The sequence below is a fragment of the Lutra lutra genome, chromosome 2 (genome assembly GCF_902655055.1).
Source record: "Lutra lutra chromosome 2, mLutLut1.2, whole genome shotgun sequence".
Lineage (NCBI taxonomy): Eukaryota > Metazoa > Chordata > Mammalia > Carnivora > Mustelidae > Lutra > Lutra lutra.
Window position 1 is genome coordinate 67,064,632 of NC_062279.1, and position 26,315 is coordinate 67,090,946.

At 32.2% G+C, this 26,315-nt stretch overlaps 1 protein-coding gene across 5 annotated transcripts in view; it reads right to left on the bottom strand.

Annotated features, from left to right (window-relative positions):
- The window catches only part of LRBA (LPS responsive beige-like anchor protein), a 755,230-nt gene that overhangs the window by 573,542 nt on the left and 155,373 nt on the right, over nt 1-26,315 (bottom strand). For all 5 annotated transcript variants that reach the window (XM_047717621.1, XM_047717620.1, XM_047717619.1 and 2 more), the window contains exons 18-22: nt 20,459-20,551; nt 19,168-19,276; nt 18,683-18,764; nt 15,915-16,038; nt 15,410-15,602 (exon numbers count right to left, since the gene is read on the bottom strand). In XM_047717621.1, coding sequence (XP_047573577.1) covers nt 15,410-15,602; nt 15,915-16,038; nt 18,683-18,764; nt 19,168-19,276; nt 20,459-20,551 — 601 coding nt within the window. The remainder of the gene's footprint in view (nt 1-15,409; nt 15,603-15,914; nt 16,039-18,682; nt 18,765-19,167; nt 19,277-20,458; nt 20,552-26,315) is intronic.

Sequence of the window (26,315 nt, forward strand, 5' to 3'; positions counted from 1 at the left end):
TAATCATAAGCATTTTACTAGCGTTGAATGTATTATGAGTTAGTATTCCAAAGTACCAAGTTATATAGACTGACAGAACCACTGCAAACATGGTTTTGGAAAAACATGTAAAAATCAACAAAGGATTAGGTATCAGAATATAAACAATAAAACTTTTAGTGATTAAAACTAAAAATAAATCCAGTGGCGCCTGGGTGGCGCAGTCAGAAGAGTGTGGAACTCTTGATCTTAGGGTTGTTTGAGCCCCATGTTGGGTACAGAGATTATTTAAACTTTTTTTTAAAGATTTTATTTATTTTTGAGAGAAGGAGAGAGACAGAGGGAGCACAAACTGGGGGGAAGGGCAGAAGGAGAAGCAGACTCCCTGGCGAGCAGGGAGCCTGACATGGGGCTCGATCCCAGGACCCCGGGATCATGACCCGAGCTGAAGGCAGACACTTAACCAACTGAGCCAGACTGGCACCCTTAAATAAACTTTTTAAAAATAAGTATATAAATGATAAAAAGTTTTAAAAATATCATTAAATGTTAAAATTCTAAGAGCAAAAGATGCTTTATATAATACATATTTCAGGGGTGCATGGGTGGCTCAGTAAGTTAAGCATTGGATTCTTGATCACAGCTCACAGCTTGATCTCAGGGTCATAAGTACAAGTCCTATGTTGGACTCCACATCCAGTGTGGAGCCTACTTTAGTATTAAGAATAATAATAATAATAATAATTCACATTTCAATTCAAAGCAATGTACACTTTCATAAAGCACATCCTGAAGCTGCCACAGGGAGTAGCTTTCTTCTTTCTTTCCAAATTATACAGATTTGCAGTCAAATCTGTTCTAAATAGTGCTTTGTATTTCCTAAGCAAACCAACTTGTTTATTCTTTCTTCTGTGATTTTAAATCCTAGAAATTCTTTCAAAATTCTGAACCTGATTTTGAAATTTCTCTTTAATTTACTTCACTACTCTAAAAGCTAAGTGGCAACTGTGCAATTATCATTGTTGTTATCTTTTTTGATACTGTTTTTCCTAAAGGTATTTGTGACTGATAATTCCTAATTAATTACCAGATACGGTTCTAAATTACCCAGCTAAAAGACTAGTCATTAATCTTCACAATCATTTGATAGCTAATCTATAGCTGTTTGTAATGTTTGGAAAGCACTTCTATAAACTACTAGAGTTAAAGATACTCATGAACTAATGATTACATTTATTTTGCCATTACTTTCAGCTTAATTGGTACTCAAATTTACTAATTAGGAGATAAAAGATGAATATAATACATCAAAAGATTAACATCATTCATCCATATATTTAAAAGATTTTAACCTATAAAAATTGTGACTTTTAAATGTTAGGCAAACTTTAGGAACTGGCCTTCTTTTTCAAGCAAATTCATCTTTTCATGGCATGTTATTTTCCTATGGAAATACCAGCTGAATATGACACACTAACTTCTAATTCTTAGGTTGCCAACATTTCATAGCTGATAAATAAGATCTCTTTAAAAACAGCTGAGTCTTCCTATATGGAATATCAATCAGCATAGCTCAAAATGATCACTACCACAAATAGATCTTTTATAGAGGTTCTAACCCCACAACAACAATAGTATAAGGTAACAGATATAATAAAGTCAAGTTATTAATATTTATAAGGTTAAAATATTTACTGACCTATTTTATACAAAGCATCTTGGTTACAAATCTGAATATTCTGGTTAAACTTAAGTTCTTAAATGCTAATACAACATTAACAGAGGGGTATCAAGTATAAGGCCTCGGCTATCTAAGAAAACTACTTAAGAGAATTATAAAAAAAAAAAATAGCTACAAAAAAAGGCTTTCTGTTTTTGTTTTGTTCTGATTTTTTTTAAAGTAAGTTCCACGTCCAGCATGGAGCCCAAAGCAGGGCTTGAACTCATGACCCTAAGGTTGAGACCTGAGCTGAAATCAACAGTCGGAAACCCGACTGACTGAGCCACCCAGGCATACCATAAAAAAATGTTGTTTAAGTTTCATAACAAAGAGAATCCTGTGAGGAAAACAAATCCTATACATAATATGCAGTATACCTTCACCACACAATAAACTTAAAAGCACTGTCTCAACGGGGTAATATATTTTGATAGGGTTCAGAACGCACTACCACAAAATATGGCACATCAGCATATTGAATATTTTAAGATGAAGGAAATTTGAGAAAAGGCAGCTGTAGGAGGAACTATCTGACCTCTCTGATCTCTCCCCCTCTCTAAAGACTCTCAGGGGAGAGATGCCCTCCCTAAACCCCAGAGGAAAGGAGCATTCCTTATGACGAAAAGAATCCAAATTAACGGGTCTTGCTAATTCCCCCCCAGTTTACTACATTTAACTCATACCCTCTGTCCTATTATTTTTCCATGACTTTCCACTCTTCATCAAACCTAGTATAAAAACACTCAGGCTTAATCCTTTATGTCTTTCATTTTCATGTAAAGGCTTCTATGTAATAACTTAAAACATATTAAGTACATACATATGCTTTTTTTTCTGTTAAGCTCTATTTGTCAGTTTAATTTTCATGCCCAGCCAGGGACTCTAAGAGGGTCAAGGAAAAGTTTTTCCTCTCCGAAAATTCACATGATTCAAATATAAAACAATATGTAGAGGCACCTGGGTGGGGTAGTCGATTGAGCCTTTGTTGGTTTCAACTCAGGTTGGGATCTCGGGTTCATGAGATCGAGCCCCATGTCAGACTCTATGCTTAGCGCAGAGTCGGCTTCAGATTCTCTCTCCCTTTCCCTCTGCCCTCCCACTCATGCTCTCTCTAAAATAAATCAATCTAAAAAACAAAAAACAAAAGCAAGAAACAGTATGTAGTATGTTTCCCTCCTTCCACTGGTCCTCACCTGCATAATTCCCAACAATCAAGGGATCAGTTATTAACTTATTATGTATCTTCCCAGGGTATTTTCGTGCATATACATACAAACATAAATTCTTTTTCCTACCTGTTTTACTAATATGTGCTATACATTCTGTTCCATATTTTTGTCCGTTATATCTTAGTGAACTATTTCAGGATAGTTTTAATCTGCAATCTTACAAATGACTAAATTAAGTCTCTTTTTATATATCTAAAGTAATTTTTTGATAGGGGGAGGGCGGTAAGTTGAGAGAGAGAATCCTAAGCAGGCTTCACACCCAGCACAGAGACTGACGCTCAAGCTCACAACCCTGAGATCATGACCTAAGCTGAAATGAAGACACTTAACCAACTGAGCCAGCCAGAGGTCCTATAGTAATTTTTAACTTAGTTTTCTATGGCTTGTTTGATCATGTCTTTAGTCCATTTTTTCTATTGGGTTTTTTCTATCTTTTTCTAGGAGGGCTTTATATGTTAGCAATGTTACATTTGCTCTGCTTCTAAACAATTTGTTTATGGTATTTGGTTTGATTTTTTGATCACAAAGATTTTTGTTTGTTTTAATGAAGTAAAAACTATTAGTCTTTCTTTTCTCATTAATGGTTCTAGATTTTAAATTATAGAAAATTCTTATACAATCTAAGATTATAGAAGAATATTCTGTACTTATCTTAGTACTTATTTATGGTTTTTCTGCCCTCCATTAATTAATCCATACTTTAAAATTCCTAATGCTCCAACTTTTTTCCCCCCTAGGTCAACCTTCTATTGTCCCAACACCATTTACTGAACAGACCATCTTCTCCCTACTGATTTGAGATGCGTCAGTTATAATATACTAAAGCCTCTATGAAATTTCATGTATTTCTGGACTTTCTTTTCTGTTCTCCCAGTCAACCTATCTCATCATGTATCAATACTGTATTTTTAAAATTACTGACACTTGGTAATATGTTTTAGCATTTGGTAGAGGTCAATCTCTTCTCATTGCCTGTTACAGTTTCCCTGGATATTTTTATATATTTTGCTGTACTTTTCCTTAGTAATTAGCTTTGACAACTAATTAACTACTTTCTTCCCCACCAAAGGAAAAATGACTGGTTAGTATTTTCTTGATATTTCACTAAATTTATAAAATATCCAAAAGAAATGTCAAGTCATTATAACTTTATGATGTTGAGTCTTCCTATTCTAGGAAATATCCTTTTGCATTTCCTCATGCTTTTTGCATACCCTTTGGGAATATTTTAAGTATTTTTATACTTTTATAAATTTTTTATTAAAAATTTATAAATTTTATAAATATTTTAAATTTTTCAAATTTTTGAAGTGTAGTTTAGAGATATATACAATATATTACCACAAATATACAGAAATTACATAAGTTGCCTAGAAATATCTGGGAGCACCTGGAAGTAGCAGAATGATGCTGACATTCAAGTTTGGACTTCAGTAATAAATACTTACTTACAAAATAGAAGAGGATTAAGGACAAAGAGAGATGACATGCAGAAAAAATTTTAAAATATGTGTATAAGAATGGATGGTCAAGGACATGGTTCACTTAAGACACTGAGCTATTCAGTAAAGCAATAAAATTAAAGCATTTCTAGGAGTGGTAAGCAATAAAAACAGCAAATAAGCATGTAAACGGTAAGCAGATATTAGACTATTAAAAGTTTTGCAAACCACGAGGAGACAAAACTTCATAGTATAGGTAAAGGTACACTTTATTTATCCATGACTTGAAAAGACAACTATACGATTTACCACAGAGAAATTAAGAAATTATTTTCAAATGAATTTCACCCTATTATTCTACTTATATGCAGCTTCAAATAAACCTCCTACAAAAAAAAAAAAAAAAGAATAAAAAAAATGGAACATAGCTATATACAATCTCCCAAGGAAAGAAAAAAAAGGAGATTCTAAAGTAGGAAAAAAAAGACTCCTTGAGCAAATCTCAGTCAGGTTCCTCTGAATCCTCTTCTCAACCAGGCCCTGTCCATGCCAGACCTGCATCTCTGAGTTTCAGCAAGAATCCTGCCAAGTCAGGTTAGAAAGAATCCCCACCCTCAGTATCTGGTCACCCTGAAACCTGATCAAACTTCTCAACCCCATCATGCCCCAAGTGACACCTGATCAACCTGGCCTGCTTTCAGAAAGAAGTCTGTTTAACCACCATCTTCCCTGACCCAGATGGTTCCTCTTGGTAATTTTCCACCTACTCAGCCTCTTCCCCACTCCTACCCTGCTCCTTAGCTATAAATCCCCAATTTTCCTCACGGTCTTCAGAATTTAGCCCAGTTATACACTCAGGTCTCTTTTCCCATTGCAACAGTTCCTGAATAAAATCTTATTTTAGTGCTTTAACTGATGACACTGGTTCTCTTTAACAGTATCATCTATATATACATATACATATTATATATAAAATCCTACACATATGCTATATTAAATAATGCTATTCATTCTCAAAGGCTTTAAATTCATTTTCAATACATTTTTAAAAAATTATCTCCACCAATTTTTCTGAATATAGTTTTGGAGAAATCCAGAATATGAAAAGTAAACTAATTCACTCAATTGTTTCCTTCTAGAATTTTAACTGGTCTAATATACAGATATTACATCAAAGTTCTATCAATTTGGGGTCTGAAGTTTATCTTTTTTTTTTTTTAGTAAGCAACTCTAATAAAAACAAACTTTATTCTTTCATAATATGATTTCTGAGCAACACTTCCTTATTAACCCCAAGTGAAGATACAATTTAAACAGAGGCTTTCTAATCACTTAGTACTTTCTTAATCTCTATAAATACCACTTAACATATGGAAAACACTGTACAATTTAAAATAAACTTCTTTAAAAGAATATACTCTACCCTCAAAATTCCTTAGAATATGAGAATTTCTTTTTTTTTTTTAAGATTTTATTTATTTATTTGACAGAGAGAAATCACAAGTAGGCAGAGAGGCAGGCAGAGAGAGAGGAGGAAGCAGGCCCCCTGCTGAGCAGAAAGCCCGACGTGGGGCTCGAACCCAGGACCTGGGATCATGACCTGAGCCGAAGGCAGCGGCTTAACCCACTGAGCCACCCAGGCGCCCCAGAATATGAGAATTTCTATGTAAATCAAAATCTCCCCAGTTCCACAACATGCTTAAAAATACACATGTAATAAATACCAAGTTAGGTTTGCCTTGGTAGGCAATATCAGATATATTTTTAAATACTTGTAGCAACAGCTGAGATATACAGAATACTTACTATATATTGTTTTAAGCATTTGGCATATTTTGTTCCGAGCGCATATACAATCTTCAGAGCAACCCTAAAAGTGGGTAGTATTATCCTCATTTATACAGATGAAGACAGGAAGCACAGTGCCATAAAATATCAGTTAATAACTTACTAATTGTTTTTTTAAAAAGCCATCTTACTTAACCAATTTTAAGAACTGCCTAGACAGGTGTTCTCATGAAAACCTAGACTATAAATTCTTAAAAATTTTTAGATGGTAAATTAGCAATACCTATTATCTCATTTTATTTTATTTATTGGGAGAGAACGCTCACATGTGAGCAGAATGGGGGGTGGGGGGTGGAGGGAGAGAGAGAATCTCAAGTCAGGCTCAATCCCATGACCCTGAGATCATGACCTGAGCAAAATCAATACTAAGATGCTTAACCAACTGAGCTACCCAGGAGCTCCTATTAGAACCTTTTAACACATGAGCAGACTCCTAGAATTATGGGAATTTATCCTACAAAATAGGAGATATTTATATAAAAACAGACCCAACATTCCTCTAGGATAAATGAAAAGTTAAACTACATTACTTATACAGTACACTGTAATAATATAAATCAACAGATTTTTAAAATATCACCTCCAAGAATTTTTCCAAATAAATTTTGGAGAATGCCAGATATGAAAAGTAAAATTAAATTATTACTCAGTCTTTCCTATAATAACAAGTAGCTTGATAGCATTCAGATGTTATATCAAGCTCAGCTTTTGCTCTTAACTTTACTTCTCCATAATATGATGTGTTATATATACCTAATAATATGCAGCCACTGAAATTCATGTAAGTGTGAATAACTTTCACTTACTTATTATTTTAAGTCATAGACCCATTCTATGTTGCAACAATATAGGCCTAGACAAAATACAGTATCTAAAGTTTTGAGTTTTGTTTAGAAAAAAATGTTTTAGAATAGTTCTCATAATTCAAGATACTCTAAATGCCTTAATTTAATTTTAATTAAAGAGTAGAAGCAATCTAGCATACCAAGTGAAAATATAATTAATTAATTACTCAAGACAGAGTTTCATTTAAAGCACTTTAAAACAGGAGAAGAGGGGTGCCTGGCTGGCTTAGTCAACAGAGCATAGGACTCTTGATCTCAGGGTCAGGAGTTCAGGCTCCACCATGGGTACAGAGGCTACTTAATTTAAAAAAGAAAAAAAAAGAAGAAAAGGAAAAGATAAGCAACAACAACCTAGAGAACACATAAGAAAATAATGCAATTATGAAGGTTACTCTTAACAAGTACGTATTTGAAACCTTAAGACCAAAGTAAACAACACAGCGCAGTTACACTGGAAGACCCTATCACTGCTTATAAAATCTAGTTCAGCTGTTGGAAGAGAGAGAGATACAGTGACACACAGCTTCCCTGCTACAAAGGTGGCAGGAAATCTATCAAACTGGACAATAAAATTGCAATTGAGTTTCTTTGGCTTTTTATAGCAGCTGAATGTATCCTGATGTAACTCTGCAAAAGCTATACAATTCTGCAACATTAGTTTTTTACATACCAGTACTTTATCAAGAACCATGTTATAAATTTATGATACTGAGATTTTAAATGGCTGCAAAAAGAAAAAATAAGCATCACTTCAGTATCGCATATATAAAAATATAAAGCTTTAGAATGAATATTTCCAGAGAAAAAAATGTGGTTCCAATACTTCTGGCAGATTTTTAACAGCATGCTACAAATTGTTCACCTACTTACTGAATCACTTAAGCTCCATCTTAAACTTTAGTAAATATTGATTTGAAGCACCTTAGGATGTCAGTCGTCCATTTTATTTTAAAAACGGATGTCAAGATATTAAAAATCCAAAAATAATTAATATAGAATATTCAAATAAATTCTGTATAAACCTTATGAGAAAAGCTTTTCACCAATGAAAAAAATTCACATAAAGAAATAAAACTAAAGACACTTACTAAACTTTAAAGATAAAAATCACAGGAACCAATTTGTAACTCTAAGCTTTCCTCTTCCCCCTCCCAGGGTTAAGTAAAGATTTAGCATTTATTTTTAAAAGTATACTTTAGGGGCACCTGGGTGGCTCAGTGGGTTAAAGCCTCTGCCTTCACCTCAAGTCATGATCCCAGGGTCCTGGGATTGAGCCCTGCATCGAGCTCTCTGCTCAACAGGGGGCCCGCCTCCCTTCCCCTCTCTCTACCTACTTGTGATCTTTTTCTGTCAAATAAATAAAATCTTTTTTTTTTTTTTTTTAAAGTATACTTTAACAGCAAAAAAATTGTAAGTCCAGTTTTATGCAGATAAAAATTTTTTGCAATTGACTTAATCAGCATTTATTCCATTTTATAATTTTATTCCTAAAACTTGATTCAAAGACTAGTTCTTGAACCAAAAGAGGCAAAAGAGGCCTCTCCATAAACTAACTATTTTCTGTGTAAAGGTTTTAATATCTGCTTAAAGCCATATGTCACTGGAGTAAAGAAAAAATATAAACTAATTAAACCTGTATATATAAACTATGTATAATATGTAAACTATAAATATATATAGATGCTAAGTTTTATGTAACAGTTTTAAATAAGCTATAAATACATATAAACCATATATAATAAATGCATAAACTATAAATATATACATATAAAACATACAAAGCATACTTCGGGATTTCTGTTTATAAATTGAGTCTAAAAAATACTGATATCAGAACTACATAAGAATAGCTTATATTTTTCCTTCAACATTCTCTGCACTGTAACATGTTTCCAGAATGATGAGAAAGGTTTTCTTTAATAATAATTTTTTAAAAGGATTAAGGGGTCTTAACTGGGGACCATATTCAATTGATGTAGAATTCCTCTGTATCTGCAATACTTCCCAAACAGCTTATTATAGTAGCAGCTTAGTGAAAAGGTGGGAAGGGAAGTTAGTAAAATTAATTCCCCATACACTCAAAGGGGCACTCAAAATTAGGGTGCTTAAGAAAGGATGACTTCAAAACACAAATTTCTGGGAACATCCCATGACACTGAGATTAGGATTGTGAGATGAGGTTCAAGAGACTATAATAAAATACACATCCAACGTTACTCTGATGAGTGACTCCCAAACCCTACTGTGTGTGGTGATGACACAGGTGCTTTAAAAGATAGCTGGTGAAGCTATTTCATCCCTCACTGATAAAAGAAGACTGAGAAACTAAGGCACACACAGGGTGGCAGGGTACCACGTGACAGCTGAAATAAATAGCCCCAAACAATAATGCTATTTTCCTTCTCCTTCCCACATCAAATATTTAATGTGCAACTGCCAAGTACTTAGCTCTATTCACAGTTCCATGGAGATATGAAGATATGTAAGACCTTTTGTCCCTGCTGATGAGACTTTACAATGAACATCCAAAATAAACCATGAGAACTTTTAACCAATAATATGAGAGATTATAGGATCATCCATAATTAAATAGTAGTCTATATTTGCCCTATTACTTATCACTGCTCTTCTTCGTTTACTAACCCCCAAGCAAACAAACAATTCACCATGCTTTTTCCTCAGTAACATCACCTTTTTAGCTTTGTGTATGTCAATTCCTCCACCAGTGATTCTCACCACCCCAAACTCTACATCCCCAGATCCTATTCACCCTTCAATGCTGTCATCAAATGACCTTTTTTCTACAAACCTCTCAGATGTCTTCATGTGAGGCTATCTTTTCACTGTATCTCTTCTATGCCACTTATTCCTTCTTGCCTTACTTTTTTAGTCTTTTTGTACTTATATTATCTCCCATATTAGACAGTATCTTCTTTCAGGATAAGATGTGTTCCTGATTCATCTTTCTATCTTACATAGTAGCCAGAAAGTACTCAAACAGAAGAAGGTAGAAGAAGAAAAGGGAATAGCAGAAAGGAAAGAAAAAAGGGAAGAAAAGTGGCGGGCAACTGGAGTAAGACCTAGACACAGAGTACCTGAAAATGCTCAAGAGAGACCAAGAGCACCTAACTATCCAACAGAGGGGGGGGCGGGAGAAGCAGGGACAAAACAAACACAGATTCACTAAGGATAAGACAACCAAAAAAGAAACATGGACTGGGGGACGGGTGAAGGCAGGGGTACGGAAGGGATGGAGGAATGCTGAAGGGAAAAACAGAGGGACAGGAAAGTCTGAGAGTGTGGCTAAAAGAAGAGACAAGCAAATGGGGGGAGTCAGCTGCCAGTGACAGAAGGCAGCACTAGGTACTGCACTAGGTACCCACAGTCAAAGCAACAGTTAAGAGTTAGAGGGTACAAAAGACTGATTAGTTGAAGACTAGGGAGTGTGAGGAGGTAGATGGGGAGAGAAAGACAGGAGGAAGGCAGGGGAAGGGGAAAAGGAGGGAGAGAAAGGACACTTAAGATACCAACAGAAAATTAAGCACTGTGAATTCATACAAAATGTAATTCACTCATACATTCTGTATGAAAACTGTCATATAAGTGATTTAGTTAGCTAAATTCCTGAAAAATATAAAGGATTTTGTTAAGTACAAAGGAACACAAAGCCCATGCCATGTAAACAAAAATGAAGATTTAACAAAGACCAATATACTTTAAAAAGACTAGAAGCAACACAGAGCAAAGATTTTTGCCAAGTCAAACAGTGGAAGGTAAGGTAGGAAACTCTTTTTTCAAGGGAAAATGAAAGATACGGTAGAAAAAACTATTTTGTTTAAAAAAATTACCTTATTTCCCTTTTTATGAAAATTAGAACAAAGTGTTTATGGAGGGAATAACATTATATAAGTTATTTTTAGCTTAATAAATCTAGAGGAAAATAATACCTAAGGCTACTGACCATTAGAAATATGCAGAGTCAAAGTGATCTAGACATGTATAAAAAACTACATACAAAATCACTGAGTGGGGAAAAAAACTTTAATGTAGGCAGAATACAAAACCTTGCAAAAATAAGAAATCTGAAGTGTCATGGATTAAAAGGTAGACCATTACTTAGAATCTAGCAATTCTACTTATATTTCCTAGAGCAGTGCTCTTTTCAAATTGAAGATAATTCAGCTGGCTGATCACAGAATCAACTTGCTGGGGCATCATCAGCATTTTAAACATAAGAATGCATCTCTATAAACCAAAGTTTAGTAAGGGCAAATACTGTCTCCTGAAACCTAGGTTTCAGGTGTGTGAGAGGAGGAGGATTTCTGTGAGTCCATCTACATACATATGTGGCTACTATAAACTTCTTACTGTAAGCCACAGTTATAAGTATTAAACTGACCACTATAGGAAAACGACTGCCTTTGAACACCTCAGTTATTCACAACACTATGAATGAACAAACCAAAGCTATATGTGACAATAAAAAAAAAAAAATCTTAAAAATAAAAGGTTTGACAGAGAAAAAAAGTAATAGAAGCATCCACAAAGTATGATGTCATTTTCTTTTTTTTATGTCATTTTCATAACTATAAATATAGGGGAAACTAGATAATATATCACTTAGGAATACATTTTTTAATGATTTTTAAGAAGGAAATGATAAGCACAAAATTCAAAATGGTGATTAGGTTTGGGGTGGGGATTGGATAGGGAGAACCACACAGCATGTTAAGCTGGATAGTCACAATTCTTCCACTGTAACTGTTCACAGCATATATTGCTACACAAATTATTGGGGATATAAGTAATTCCTCATTTTAAAAGTTGGATTTATATCAAACATGAAGTGACTTGGGGCCTGAACTAGAATGTTGACAGTGAGAATGAAAACATGACTAGGAAGAATGATAGAGTTTGTTTGTTTTTTTTAAGATTTTATTTATTTGACAGAGAAAGATCACAAGTAGGCAGAGAGGCAGAGAGAGAGAGAGAAGCAGGCTCCCCACTAAGCAAAGAGCCCGATGTGGGGCTCGATCCCAGGACCTGAGATCATGACCTGAGCCGAAGGCAAAGGCTTAACCCACTGAGCCACCCAGGCGCCCCAGAATGATAGAGTTTTAACAAAGGAAAATAGTCACTGAATAGTTCATTCTATTTTCTGTTACTTCTTTCATTAACTTCACATATATATCCTCATTGACCATTTCTATATTAGACACTTATGGTTAAGAAAATTTTAGAAACTTGCCTGAGTTTATACAAGTAAAAATTACTACACACCAGAATTCAAAGCCAGAACTACTCTATGTCCAAACCCCATATTCTCTTTATTACTTATATAAATGGATTGGTAACTGGATATAAATAAATGCTCAAAAGTTCAAAGATACCTGAGGTACTTCATAGTCCAGCCTCTTTATTTTGTACGTAGAAAATTCAAGAGACTAGACTACTGCCCTAAATACCCTATGACTTCAGCAGTTCTCAAGATGTTTTGTCTCAGGATGCTTTACACTCTTAAAAGTACTGAGGCTCCCCAAAACGTTTTATTTATATGAGGTATAACTATTACTACTTACCATATTAGAAATTAGGCGTAAGAAATTTTAAAAATATTAATTAACTTTAAAACAACAAAAAGGATTACATTACTATGAACATTTCTTGAAAAAAGACTTTCAAAACAAAATAATGAGAAGAGTGCTAGGATTTCACATTTTTGCAAATCTCGAAATTCTAGCTTAATAGATGATGGTTGCATTCTAATATCTGCTCTTATATTCAATCTGTTGTATTATATACTGTTTTGGTCTATGTATATGAAAAAAAAAACCCACTTTCAAATAGATATGTAGCTGGGAAAGGAGGACCTCATACCTTGCTAAAAAGGTTTCCCAAGCTCCCAAGATTATACTTTTGTAATACTACTGCTCTCAAGATTATACTCCTCTAGCCATTCTTCTGAAGGACTTGAACAAACAGAAGTGCATAGAAAGAAGACTGAATTTACACCATTTTGAAAATCTGAAAAATCTAATTTATACTGGCACTCTGCTAACCTAGAATTTCCCCACATAGATATGAAATCCAATCCAATGTATATAAGACCCAAACTCAATCCTGTTCTTCTCATGATCATTTATAAAGAGGAAAACAATACTAGCAGAAAGTGGAGTTATGGACATTGGGGAGGGTATGTGTTACAGTGAGTGCTGTGAAACGTGTAAGCCTGATGATTCATAGACTGTATACCCCTGGGGCAAATAATACATATGTTAATTTTAAAAAAAGAATGTAGCAGCCTTCTTTAAAAAAAAAAAAAAAAAAAATCTGGGCACCAGCACAAACTAAATTAAGTTAGATAAGAGATTGCAAACAATCTCTGTAAAGTACCAAATAGTAAATATCTTAGGGTTGGAAGCCATACAGTCTCTGTTGCAAATACTAAATACCTGTGGCATGAAAGCAGCCAGAGAAAAATATATAAATAAATGGAGGTAGTTATGTTTCAATAAAACTTTATTTACAAAAACCCATTAGGCTAGATTTGACTCTCAGGCCATATTTGACTGAACCCAGCCTTAGACAAAACTGGTAAGCTAAAAATGGAGTGATTAAAAGCCATTTTATAAAATCAAGTCTTTTTTTTAATTTAGCAATGGAAAGACTTGATTTTATAAAATGTATCTTACAAACATAAATTAGTAGTGGTATCTTCCAATCTAAGCTATCTTTGTAAATCCTTATGATAGTAATATACCTTCCTCTCATTAAGTAATGAGAAAGCAGAATAAATAACTCTTAAGTACATTCAAATAACTAAAAATTATTCAAACACCTAAAAATATATATTTAGGAAATAATATACTCCAAAAGAATGGCAAAATATTTCAGAGAAATAGCTATGATAGTCAATAAAACATTTAAAGATATATCAAATGTATCATTTCTATTCTTTATTCCTTCTAGTCAATTTATAATTTATATAAATTATATTCCTTCTGAATACAGGAAGAGCTGTGAACAAGATACAAAGTACATAAGCCATAAAAGAAATTAACAAATTTTACTGCATTAATTATTTGAAATGTAAAATTTCCTCAGAAGATACAAATATGAAACTCTAAAAATTAAGTCACTAAACCACAACTGGCAGAAGATATTCATAAATAATAGAGCAAGCAAGAGATTAAGACAAGAATATATCTGTAAAGTTCCTATGACACAATAATATAAATTAAAATTATGGCAATTCAACATTTAAAATTTGTCAAATTTGCAAATTTTAAAACTTCAGCCAAACCAAGTAATGAAGTAATGCAAAGTAATGAGAACTTACACATCACCAGCAAGCACAGAAATGGAAAAAAGTCTGCATTATTATCTAATGTTCAACACTTGCATCTTACAAGTCAGCAAGTCCACTTCTAGGAATATAGAAAGGGAAACTTCCAAATATATACAAAATGTATCAAAAATACTCATTGACCGGTAAATGAATAAAGCCATGCCATGGAATACAACACAACTGAGAAAATGAACACAATTACATGGGTCAATGTGGATGAATCTCAAACAATGACAAGTAAAAACAGCAAGCTACAGAAAATGTGTTTAATATGATACCATTTATATTAAGTATAAACATAAAAAGTAAAATTCTTTAGTGTTTAGACATGTGTGTGTTGTTAAAAATATATATAAGAAACAGAAACAATGAAACATCCAAATTAAGGTTAGCGGGGAAAGAGAGGGGCTAACAATGACAGACAAAGCAACTGGGATGGAGAATCCAGTATCATAAATACCGATAGATATATTATTCTTTATACCTTTTTGTGTGTCTAGAATATTTTGTAAACAATTTCAAACAAAAGCCATCCATAAATAACTAACTTACACTGGCTTAGGTTAAAAAAAAAAAAAAAGACTAGCAGCTTCTTTCAAATCAATTTTTTAACTGACTGTAATGTGAGCAAAGATCAAACATTAGCCTGAGCTTTTCTATTTACTCAACCACCTTACGTTATTAGAATAACGTCTCATCTTTGACTATACTGCGCCACCTTGTGTTCAAAAGCTTCAAAGTACCCTAAAATTTAGAGAACCATATCTACAAAAATATGTTTATGTTGTGGCATGAGGTTTCACTTTATTAAGTTAGGCATACATAAAAATAACATTTGAAAAACATATTTTGATTCTAAAAACGTTGGAAAAACTTTCTGTCTAGAGATTCCCTTTTTTAGTTGTTCCTTTCACTGCGCTTTCAGAGAATAATGAGTAAAATCAAAATTTAAGACATTTAAAACACTAAAATACATTTTCATAAAAAAAAAAACTTACCTTTGAATGTGTGATTGATAAGGTGTCTACCCACACACGCCAGCCACCCCACTCATATTTGACTGCATGGTAAAGTAGGATTCTGAATATGGCATACACCATTTCTGTTATCTTTTGCTCATCAGAATTCTTAGGATTGAAATAACAAAGAGAAAGCATCCACTCCTGCCATACAGAACACTGTAGCAAGCTCCTGAAAATTATAAAAGGATACTGAATTACTGGGGGGGGGGGACAAACTTATCCCTAAGAATTCTAAAAAGTAAAAGTTTAAAACAAAATAAACCCAAAAAAGGCACCTCTGTGTATGTATTAAAACAATTAAAGACAGGGGTACTGAAAACTCAGTTAAATGTATGGTACATTATCTATATACCTCTAATGAAAAAAGCATATGGAAAATTCATTTCACAGTATTTTTTAAAACAATTCTTATTAGAAAAAAATGGTTTCACTCAAACCTGGACTTGAATAGGGCAAATAATTGCTTTCTGATCCCACTTACCTTCTGTTTTCTCTACTGTTATTAAAAAGTTTAATCATGTCAGAAAGAAAGGCTCTGCGAACTTCCATGCTCTCTGGGCACTGGGGAGAATTTCGAAGCAGGGTTGCAATTACTTTTAGTATCTCTGTAAGACAATTCATAAATTAATAAAAACCAAAATATCACAAAAAGTTCATGATGAAATATCATTAATATATTTCTCTAGTTTCCCTGACATATATGTCTACTGAAAACATCCATTTTTGTTATTAAAAAAAAAAATCTGCAGAAAAGAGTAATAATACATTCATTAGAAAGCATCCATAAGAAAGGGAATTTATATTTTGTCATTACAAATGTATAAAAGTTGAATTTTACATTAAATCAAATCAATTATAAATGAATTAAATAATAGTAAAACTACTGACAACTCTCACAATCTCTGCCAAAAAGTAAAGTTGATCTTAAAAAAAAAAAAAGCTATAATCAGAATCTCAGAAAAAACTCAGCTTCTTCAACAAAATTCCTGGTATGCATATAGCCTTTCCTTTATCATGAAATTTAAAAGTTATCGAGATTTTCTTCCAGAAGTTCAAAACTAAAATTAGATTAAAAACTCAACAGAAATTAAAACCTATTCAACACCCCAAATAAATACAAATGAAACGGCTACTGTAATGGTCTTAAATATAACACTATCTAAATTTCTAATACTTAGCTTTAAGGAAAAAAAAAATTCTTTAAAATATATACTTAAATACAGAACTTTAAAGAAACAAGAACAGCTATAACCCTAAATCTAAAGTTAAATGAGTTTTTACCCAGTTACAATTGAGAACTTCTAAATTAGCCTTTGCCAATGTTCTTTGGTGATTCTGAAGCAGTAAGTACAAAACAGCAAGTATGAAGCTACTTTATCAATAAATACAATGAAAGACATTTGGGGAGTAATTTCTGAATTCTTCTAATGACAAACTAAAAATTTCTCTACCTGAACAATGAAAACCATGAGGACGATAATCATAATAATGATAATGATGATAAGACTAACAACTACTTTTAAGAAATATGCTATTTTGAGCCACTGTTTTAAGAAAATACAGGTATTAACCCATATACAGTGATGGGTAAATACTGTTATTATCCCCATTTTAGAGATAAGAAAAGTGAGGCACACAGAAATTAAATAATTTACCCAAAGTCATAGACAAGATAAAAAGCCAGGCAGCTTATGTTTTTAAAAACCATACTCTATGGTATGTCTTTTCTGAGACAGTGTATTACCTATATTATTCTATATGTATACTCTATAATTATATTCTAATCTATTTAGTATATATTCTTAATTTAATCTATCCTAAATATATTAATATTCTAAAGATATATTAGTATATTGTAATATTATAGATTCTAAATATTCTAAGTATAATTCTAAATATTTAGATAATATAGTCTAATATTTTATATACTTTAAAATTATTCTAAATATTCTTTATTTAGATATATTCTAAATATATTCTAAAATTCTTACTTTAATAACCCATCTTCCCCATAATCACATAAAATATATTTTATATTTATATATATATTCTATATAATATATTCTAATATATTCTAAAATTCTTTTATATTATAAATATATATTTTTAAATATAGTCTAATTCTACATATTAGATAATATATTCTAAAATTCTTACTTCAATAAGCCATCTTCCCCATAATCACATAAAATATATTTTACATTTATATAAATACAGTCAAGATTTTCTTTTTTTAACTCTCTAAAATAATGACATCAAGTCTCCCTGAAGGCTGAAGAAAACTAGGCTTCAGAAATGTGTTTTTAAAACTAGTACTGAAAGAGAGTACCATAAACACAATTCACCATCCAAAAGGTAATTAAATTTTAAAACTCTACAAACCAGTTATTTTAATGTCAATAATCTTAAAAAGATGAAAAATGTACACTTTGTGTAAGTGCTTAAGAAATCTAAATATCAAAGAAAAGACTGTTAGACAAGACTAAGTTCATAAACAATAAAGAAAGCAGATATTTTTCAATTCCAAATGTGGTATTCTTAACTTGACAAAAATTTGAGATGAAAGGTACATCCATGGTTCATGTAATTTGGCCTGACATCACAAAAACAGTACAATAAAAACTTTATTGAAAATCTGAACATACATGAAATCAGTATCTTACACATACAATTCTTCAAAACCTCTATATAAATATTTCTATATAACCTAAGGTCAATTTGAATTTATACTCAACATTAACCAACAATAAAACTAGTATTATTTCATTGCCTATAATGAAATATTCTTTGAACAGTATGTTTTCAACATTATCACCTTCAGGCTTTTCCCAGTGACTTTCTTTTTATTAGCAAAAAGTAGTTATTAAGAGTATTAAAAAAAGAGAGGAGAAATGAGTGAAAGTACTGAAAGGATACAAACTTCCAATCATAAGGTGGGTAAGTTCTAGGGATCTAATGTACACACTTAGTACACACTAAGTGACCACACTTAACAATACTGTATTGTATAATGGAAAGTTACTAAGAAAACAGATCTTAAAAGTCCTCAGCACACATACACACAAAAAATTCTAACTTTGCAGTGATGGATGTGTTAACTAACCTTACTGTGTAATCATTTCACAACATATAGATAAATCAGACATGAGGCTGTAAACCTTAAACTTATAGAGTATTATATGTCAATTATACTCCATAAAGCTGGAGAAAACAAAAACAAACAAAAATAAAAGTAAATAAAATACATACGAGGATTTTGTATCTTTACTGAAGAATCAGGATCTGGATGTTGTTTGTGTATCACTTGAGTACAAATATGCTCTATAAGAATCTACAGAAGTAAAACAATAGATTTATATTAGCATAATCACTGTACTACCATGGCTATTAATGAACTTTAAGTACAGCACTAATCAATATTAAGTATACAATACAATGCTATCATGGTAAATATATTCTGCATTATATAAAATAAATAATTTCAACATTATGACTCTATTTTTAATTAATTACAAAATGAGACATCAAATAGTCAATACAATGGAAGAAATACTTAACAGAGATATATTATGGTTTAATAATTCATAATTAATAGATTTAAGATGCAGCCACATCTTCATATAACTAATTTCAAAATTGTGTATCAAACCTAAATTATCTTATTTCATCAACTAAATTATACAGGCACTCTCAAAATAAGAAATTAGTAAAATTAAATTCTATATATTTCCTACCTCAAACAAAACATTGTATGTGGTCATTGTGATTAAATTTGTCTGAAGCATGAGTCTTTCTGCTAGCAATGAAAATAATCCATGTCCAAGCATGACTTCAGCTTTTCTTCTGCAATTTCATAAAAAGAAATAACCAAATGCAGATTATTCTCCACTATTTAGAATGCAAGTTGGATGAAGACAGAAAAATGTTTTTCACATCATCAACAAATTCCAACTCAATAACTCCAAATTTTCTTCAACCTAAAATTCATAAGGTCACAAAATCTTTAAGGACAGAAATGCAAACTACAGGGTAAGCACAGCTACAGTTTAAAAAAAAAAAAAATACAAGACTGGCTATGTTCACAGCACTGCAAAAATCTCCACGAAAATCTCCAGAGCAATTATTTATTAACTAGTTTCTACTCTCCATCAGCATTAAGCTGAGCTCTACTATGGATAATCTAAGACCCAATAAGTCATTAAGAAGAAAAACAATTTGGAGGAAAGGGTAGAAAAAAATGAAAGAGAATTAAGAAAATGAATATTGTGAAGATAAATACACAAAAATCAAACTTCCAAGCAAAAATTTACGAACTACAGTATCATAAACTTTAACTCTACCCTAGGATTCATCAAATTTTTTCTGCAAGTGGCTGGACAGTAAATACTGTAGGCTTTGTAGACCATATGGTCTCTGTAGCAACAACTCAACACTGCTGTTGTAATCTGAAAACAGCGACAGATAATAAGCAAATAAATGATTGTGGCTGTGTTCCAACAAAACTTTATTTACAGGAAGCCAACTGGATCCACATAAAGACCACCGTTTGCCAACACTTCTCTAATGCCACACTGTTAGTTTTTATAATAAACCAACCCTGGTATAAGGAATAACAGGTAGGATATGCAGAGCTAAGAAAAAAAAAGAAGTTTTAGTTTTGAATTATCTTTATAGAACAACATATTATGACAAACATTGAAGTTAAAATGTCAGATAAAGCACATGATAATCAACCCACCTGAAATGAAGTCTCCATCATTTCTAAAATTTCATTTATACAAATGTATTCTTATAATGACAAGAAACAAAAGGAAAATTTAAATTTTATATAAAACAAAGTATATACTCCTGTTTCCACTTTGTTTTTAATATATAGAAATGGGATTACGTTTATATAGATTTTATAAATAAAAATAAAAGAGGAACTAGAGAAATCACAGAACACAAATACTATTCCAAAGATTTATTAAAAAAAAAAAGTAATATACCACAGCCCATTTTAGATTTCATTCATTCTATACTCACTTTGGTGCCAGGTGCTTTAAAAAATAGCCCATTGCCTTGAGAGCTTGTACTCTGATTCCTTCACTTGTTGATGCCATAAGCTTATAGATGACACTGAAGCAATTAAAATTAAAAACAAATTGCTAAGTATATTTTCCAAAACTAAAGATTTAAAACATGTAGGTATATATGTGCATTTTAACATATTCATGATTATAAACCTACTTTCAACTAAGATATAAGTGAATATACATCCCTGACATTTAAAAACTAGCATATCAACTATATGCTGTCTTCAAGAAACCCACTTATATAGGAAGACTTATACAGATTAGAAGTAAATGAATGGAGAAAAATATAACATGCTAAGACTAACCAAAAGAAAAGAACAGTTACATTAATTTCAGAGAAAGCAGACTTTAAAGTAAAGTATCAGAGATAAGAAGGGCACTGCTTATGATAAAGGGGGTCAATTCTCCATTGAGATATAATAGTCTGTAACATGTATGTACCTAACAATAGAATATAAAACAATATGGTATAAAAACTGATAGACCTAACAAGGAGAAATAATAGATGAATACACTAACTCTAGTTGGAGACTTTACAATTCCTCTCAGAAACAGATCCACTAGGCAGAATATCAGTAAGGACATAACTGAACCCAACAATACCATCAACTGACTGTCCTTAATTGACACCTATTGACTATGTCATTCAGTAAAAGCGGAATACACATTTTGCTTAAGCTAACACATAATATTCACCAAGTAGACCACATTCAAGGCTATAAAACATACCTAAACAAACATAAAGATTAAAAATTATATATTGTTTGCTCCCAGACAACAATGGGATTAAACTAGAAATCAGTAATAAAAAGTAGCTCCAAAATTCCAAAATATTTGGATATTAAACAACACACTAAAAACACAACACCACCACACAGTAACACCACACTAAAAATAACATGCAGGTCAAAGAAGAAACTTTAAAAAAAACATAAATATATATGAAACTAAATGAAAATACAACTTATAAAAATTTGTGAAATCCAGCAAAAGCAATGCTTACAAGGAAATTTATAGCACTGAATGCATATACTAGAAAAGGACTTAAATCACTAATCAAGCTTCCTAGGAAACTAAAAAAAGAAGAGAATATTCAATCCAAAGTAAGCAGAGGAAAATATAAAATAAGTATTAGGGTGGAAAACAACAAAAATGAAAATAGGAAATCAACAGAAAATTAACATAACCAAAAGCTGCTTTGAAAAGAACCATGAAATAGATAAGCTTCTAGCCAGCCTAACTATAATGTAAATAGAGAACACCATTTAGTACCTTCAGAAATGAAAGAGGGAACATCACTATAGATCCCATGAACATAAAAAGGATAATGGAATACTATGAATAACTATGACCACAAATTATATAACCTACATGAAATGGACCAATTCATTAAAAGAGACATTCTGCCAAAACTCACAAAGGAATAACTGATGATCTAAAAAGGTTTATAACTACTAAAGATAATGAATCAATAAATAATAACCTATCAAAACAGAAAATGTCAGACCCAGACAGGTTTACTGGTGAATTTTACTGAAAATGTAAGGAAGAACTGTATCAGTTCTCTACAATTTCCTTCAGAGGATAGAAGCAGAAGGGATATCTTATAACTCATTCTGTGAGCCAACATTATCCAAAGCCAAAGTAAAAGAATGAAAGACATTACAAGAAAACTACAGATCAAAATACCTCATTAACAAAGATGAAAAAATCCTCAAGAAAATATTAACTAATTCAATGAAAATAAATAAGTAAATAAATAAATATATAAAATTATATGCCATAACTAAGTGAAATTTATCCCAGGGATACAAGGCTGGTACACCATTTGCTAATCAATTAGTATAACCTATCATAAGATCAATTAAAGTATCCTCTAGATAAGAAAATTACTGATATCAATAGATGCAGAAAAAACATTTGACATAATCTAACATACACTCATGTTAAAAACTCTAAATAAACTAGGAATAAAGGGGAATTTTTCTCAAGTTCATAAGGACTACCCCAAAAAAAAAAAAAAAAAAAACCCTACAGCTAATATATTTAATAGGGAGAAAGTCCAAGGATTCCCACTAAGATCAGGTACAAGGCAAGGATGTCTTCTCTACCACCCCTTTTTAGCATTGTAGTAGAAATTCTTGCTAATGCAGTGAGGCAAGAAAAGGAAATAAATGGTATACAGATTGTGAAGGAACACATAAAACTGTCTTTGTTCACAGGTGACATGATCATCAATGAAGAAAATCTAGAACCAAAAAGATCCTGGAACTAATAAGCGATTATACCAAGGCTGGAGAATACAGAGTTAATATACAAAAGTCAACTCCTTTCCTATACACCAACAATAATCAAGGGGAATAGGACATTAAAAACACAATACCATTTACAGTAGCACCCCCCCCAAATATGTACAAGATCTACATGAGGAATACTATAAAACTGATGCATAAAACCAAAGAAAAGCTAAGTAAATGGAATCCATATTCATAAATAGGAAGACTCAATATTCTCTCAAGATCTCAGTTCTTCCCAACTTCATCTATAGATTGAATACAATTCCAATAAAAATCCCAAAAAGTTATTTTATAGCTATCAAGAAACTATTCAAAGTTTATATTGAGAGGCAAAAGCCCAGGACAGCCAACATAATTACTGATGGAGAGGAGCAAAGTTGGAAAATCAACACTACCTGATTTCAAGACATATTATAAAGGTAGAGAAATCAAAACAGTATGATATTGGCAAAAGAATACATGAAAAAAATCAATGGAACAGAATAAAGAGCCTAAAAATAGACCAACATAAATGTGGTCAACTTCTCATTGACCAAAGAAGGGCAAAAGCAGTACAACGGACCAAAGATATGCTTTCAACAAATGATGCTGGAACAAGTAGATATCCACATTCAAATTTTAGACATAAAAATAAACTACAACATGGACCAAAATGTAAAAGACAAAACTATAAAACTCCTAGGAGACAAGAAAAAACATAGATGGCCTTGGGTATGGTGATACAAGATACAAAACCAAAGACACAGTCTACAAAGAAATAATTGATAAACTGGACTTCATTAAAATTAAAGACTTCTGCTCTGCAAAAAACTACATCAAGAGAATTAGAAGACAAGACAGACTGGGGGAAAATATTTGCAGAACACACATCTGATAAAGAACTGTTATCCATGGGGCGCCTGGGTGGCTCAGTCGGTAAAGCATCTGCCTTCAGCTCAGGTCATGACCCCAGTTTCCTGGGATCGAGCCCCACATCGGGCTCCCTGCTCAGCAGGGTGTCTGCTTTTCCCTCTCCCTCTGCCTGCCACTCCCCTGCTTGTGCTATCTCTCTCTCACTCACTCTCTCTCCAGGTCAAATAAATAAATCTTAAAAAAATAGAAACGGTTATCCAAAATATACACAGAACTCTAAAAACTCAAAAATAAAAAAAAAAACTATTTTTAAGTGAGCCAAAGAACTTAACAGACCCTTACCAAAGAAGATACATGGATGGAAAATAAGTATATGAAAAGATGCTCCACATTATATGTCATCAGAGAAATACAAATTAAAAAGAGATACCTATGACATATACATACCTACATACCTATGACAATGAACAAAACCTAGAACACCAACAACACCAAATGCTGGTGAAAGAGATTTTGAGAGTTTCTTATAAAAAGAAACAGTTTCAGAGTTTCTTACAAAACTAAACACACTTTTACCATAGAATCAGCAACTGTGCTCTTTGTTATTTACCCAAAGAAGTTGAAAACATGTCCATACAAAAACCTTCACATGCATGTTTACAGCACTTTTATTCATGACTGCCAAAATCTGCAAGCAACCAAGATGTCCTTTAGTAAATGAATGGATAAACTATGAACATCTAAACAATGGAATATTATTCAGCACTAAAAAATGAGCTACCAAGCCATGAAAAGACATGGAGGAATCTTAAATGCATATTACTAAGGGAAAGAAGCCAGTGTGAAAAGGCTGTATATGCATGATTCCAAACACATGACATTCTGGAAAAGGGAAAACTATAGAAATAGTAAAAAGATCTGTAGGGGTCAGAGCTTGGGGGTGGGTGGAAAAGGGATAAACAAGCAGAGGATTTTTAGAGCAGTGGAAGTACTCTGTATAACAACCTGATGATGGATACATGCCATCATACAACTGTCCGAATCCACAGAATGTACAATACCAAGAGTGAACTATAATGTGAACTATGGACTCTGGATGATTGTCATGTGTAAATGCAGGTTCATCAACTCTACCATTCTGGTGGGTATGCTGATAATCAAGGAGGGTATACATCTGTGGGGACAGGGGTTGTAATATGGGAAATGTCTATACCTCCCTCTAAATTTTGTAACATAAAACTCTTCCTTAAAAAAGCCTTTAAAATTTTTGCTTAAATCTCACTAGTTATTGTTCCTTTTAATGAAGACCAAAAAATGATAACAAGTTAAAATACTTAGAAAATAATGGTAGTTTATACTGTACTCATAAATGTTTTTATTCAAACTATTTGGTATAAAACTGGTTCTGAGTCACAATTTTTCCTCTACCACAGGCTTAACAATGCCCTTTGGAAGCTACCACATTTATTTTAAAATCAGTACAAAGAAACCATTGTTTAATGCTAACACATATTTAAATCTGTGAATAATTCTTATCATTAAAAGAAAGAGAACAGGATAATGAATAATGACAACAGGTAATGAATGATAATCAAAAAATAATTAAAAAGCAAAAGGGTTAAAACATAAATGATATCTAAAGACAAATTTCAGGGGCGCCTGGGTGGCTCAGTGGGTTAAGCCTCTGCCTTCAGCTCAGGTCATGATCTCAGGGTCCTGGGATCGGGCCCCGCATCCGGTTCTCCGCTAAGCAGGGATCCTGCTTCCCTCTCTCTCTCTGCCTGCCTCTGCCTACTTGTGATCTCTCTCTCTCTGTCAAATAAATAAATAAAATCTTAAAAAAAAAAAAGGGATAAATTTCACATTCAATTCTCAAAATTTACATAGTAATCTATTTTAATTTTTAAAACCATCTCCAAGGGCATTCAGCCAGAGAACACTGATTTGAGTGTAAACAAAGTATAGCAAAATTTGAGTATCATAAACAATTACATTAATAATGTTCAATTTACTTCATTATATTACTTTTTCCTCATAAACACTTAGAAAAAAAATCAGAAACGTTTATGATTTTTAAAACTACTAAGATTTTCAAGTATCCTCCTAGATAAAAATCTTAATGCTTAATAACTAAGTCTGAAAAAAATAATTATGAACAAAAAATAAAAGCCTTGATCCTCTAGTGGCTGACAGAAGAGGAAATACATAAAAAGAAGGTTGATTCCTGTTAAAATATTAATTAAAATATCTAGGTCCATAATACATTGTAATCTTATAAAATGATATGTGAAACTAGTCATTTTTAATACAAATCATACTATCAAAACTAACATTTGATCATTAGTACAATACTGATAAGTTTTTTTCCTTCGTGATTTAAATTTAGTAAAATAAAAATTAAATTGTCTGTAAAAGAAATATTAACATAACTTTAATACTGGTTTAAAAAACACAACACTCTAAGACATTTTAACATAGAATGAATTAATCTATGCTTGCTGTAGTTTAACTTAACAAATAATTTTTGGTTGAAATCACAATGATTTCACCAAAAGACGAACTCCAGATAGAACTAATTATTTTCAAAAAATATTTTATTAGCATTAATAACATGAAAAGACCTAAATGACTACAATTAGATCTATACACCTCATATTT